The 725-nt window shown below is 71.4% G+C and overlaps 1 protein-coding gene across 1 annotated transcript in view; it reads right to left on the bottom strand.

The window, feature by feature from the left end:
• Window positions 1–310: 310 nt before the first annotated feature.
• The window catches only part of ZNF516 (zinc finger protein 516), a 29,040-nt gene continuing 28,625 nt past the window's right edge, over window positions 311–725 (bottom strand). The window contains exon 4 of the mRNA XM_004684044.2: window positions 311–483. Within this exon, the coding sequence (XP_004684101.2) occupies window positions 311–483 (173 nt within the window). The remainder of the gene's footprint in view (window positions 484–725) is intronic.

Here is a 725-nt window from a genome sequence, read left to right on the forward strand (position 1 = left end):
CGCCCGGCACGGGGGCGGCACAGGGCTGTCGCGGGCGAGCTCCCGTTTCAGCCGGCGGGCCGAGACCGCGGCGCTGCAGACAGCAACGTGGGAAAATGTTTAAAACCCCAGAGACGGGAGAGGTGGCCTTGGCCGGGGGGCCTCCGGCACCAGGCTGCGGATCTGAGCCTTGAGGTCCTGACCACGCGGGCGTCTCCGCACTCCGGCCACTCTCGGACCAAGCCCGGCCCATCTCTGATCCCAGAGAGCTGCCTGTCAGGGGCTCAGACGCGCCTGTAGCTCTCCACAGGAAAACTCGGGCGGCCCTGGGTCAGCGCCTCGGCCGCCGACTGGGCTGCTCCACGGAGGCAGCGGTCCGCTGGGCTTGGCAGCCGGTCGTTCCGCCAGCCCAGCCCAGGCGGGCACACTCACCGCACACTGGCAGCGTCTGCGCGGTGGCCCGGACACCGGGAGGAGCCCGGAAGCCTCCCCAACTCAGCAGCGCTGTGAGCAGCGTGGACCCCACTCAGTGCCGGTCAGAGGCCCACGGGCTTCATAGGAAACCGGCCTCCGAGGAGGTCCAGGGGCAGGAAACAGGACAGCAAAAGCGGAGAGCGCAGGGGGGAGACGGGCGGCCCGGCCCAGACGCCGGCGGAGACGTGTCCCTCCTGGCGAACCCCGAGGCCTCCAAGAGGTCCGACCCACAGCCCAGCCGGCCCCGCTGCCCCGCGGCCAAGGACGAAGCG

Source organism: Condylura cristata, unplaced genomic scaffold, assembly GCF_000260355.1.
Source record: "Condylura cristata isolate star-nosed mole 26May11 unplaced genomic scaffold, ConCri1.0 scaffold00016, whole genome shotgun sequence".
Classification (NCBI taxonomy): domain Eukaryota; kingdom Metazoa; phylum Chordata; class Mammalia; order Eulipotyphla; family Talpidae; genus Condylura; species Condylura cristata.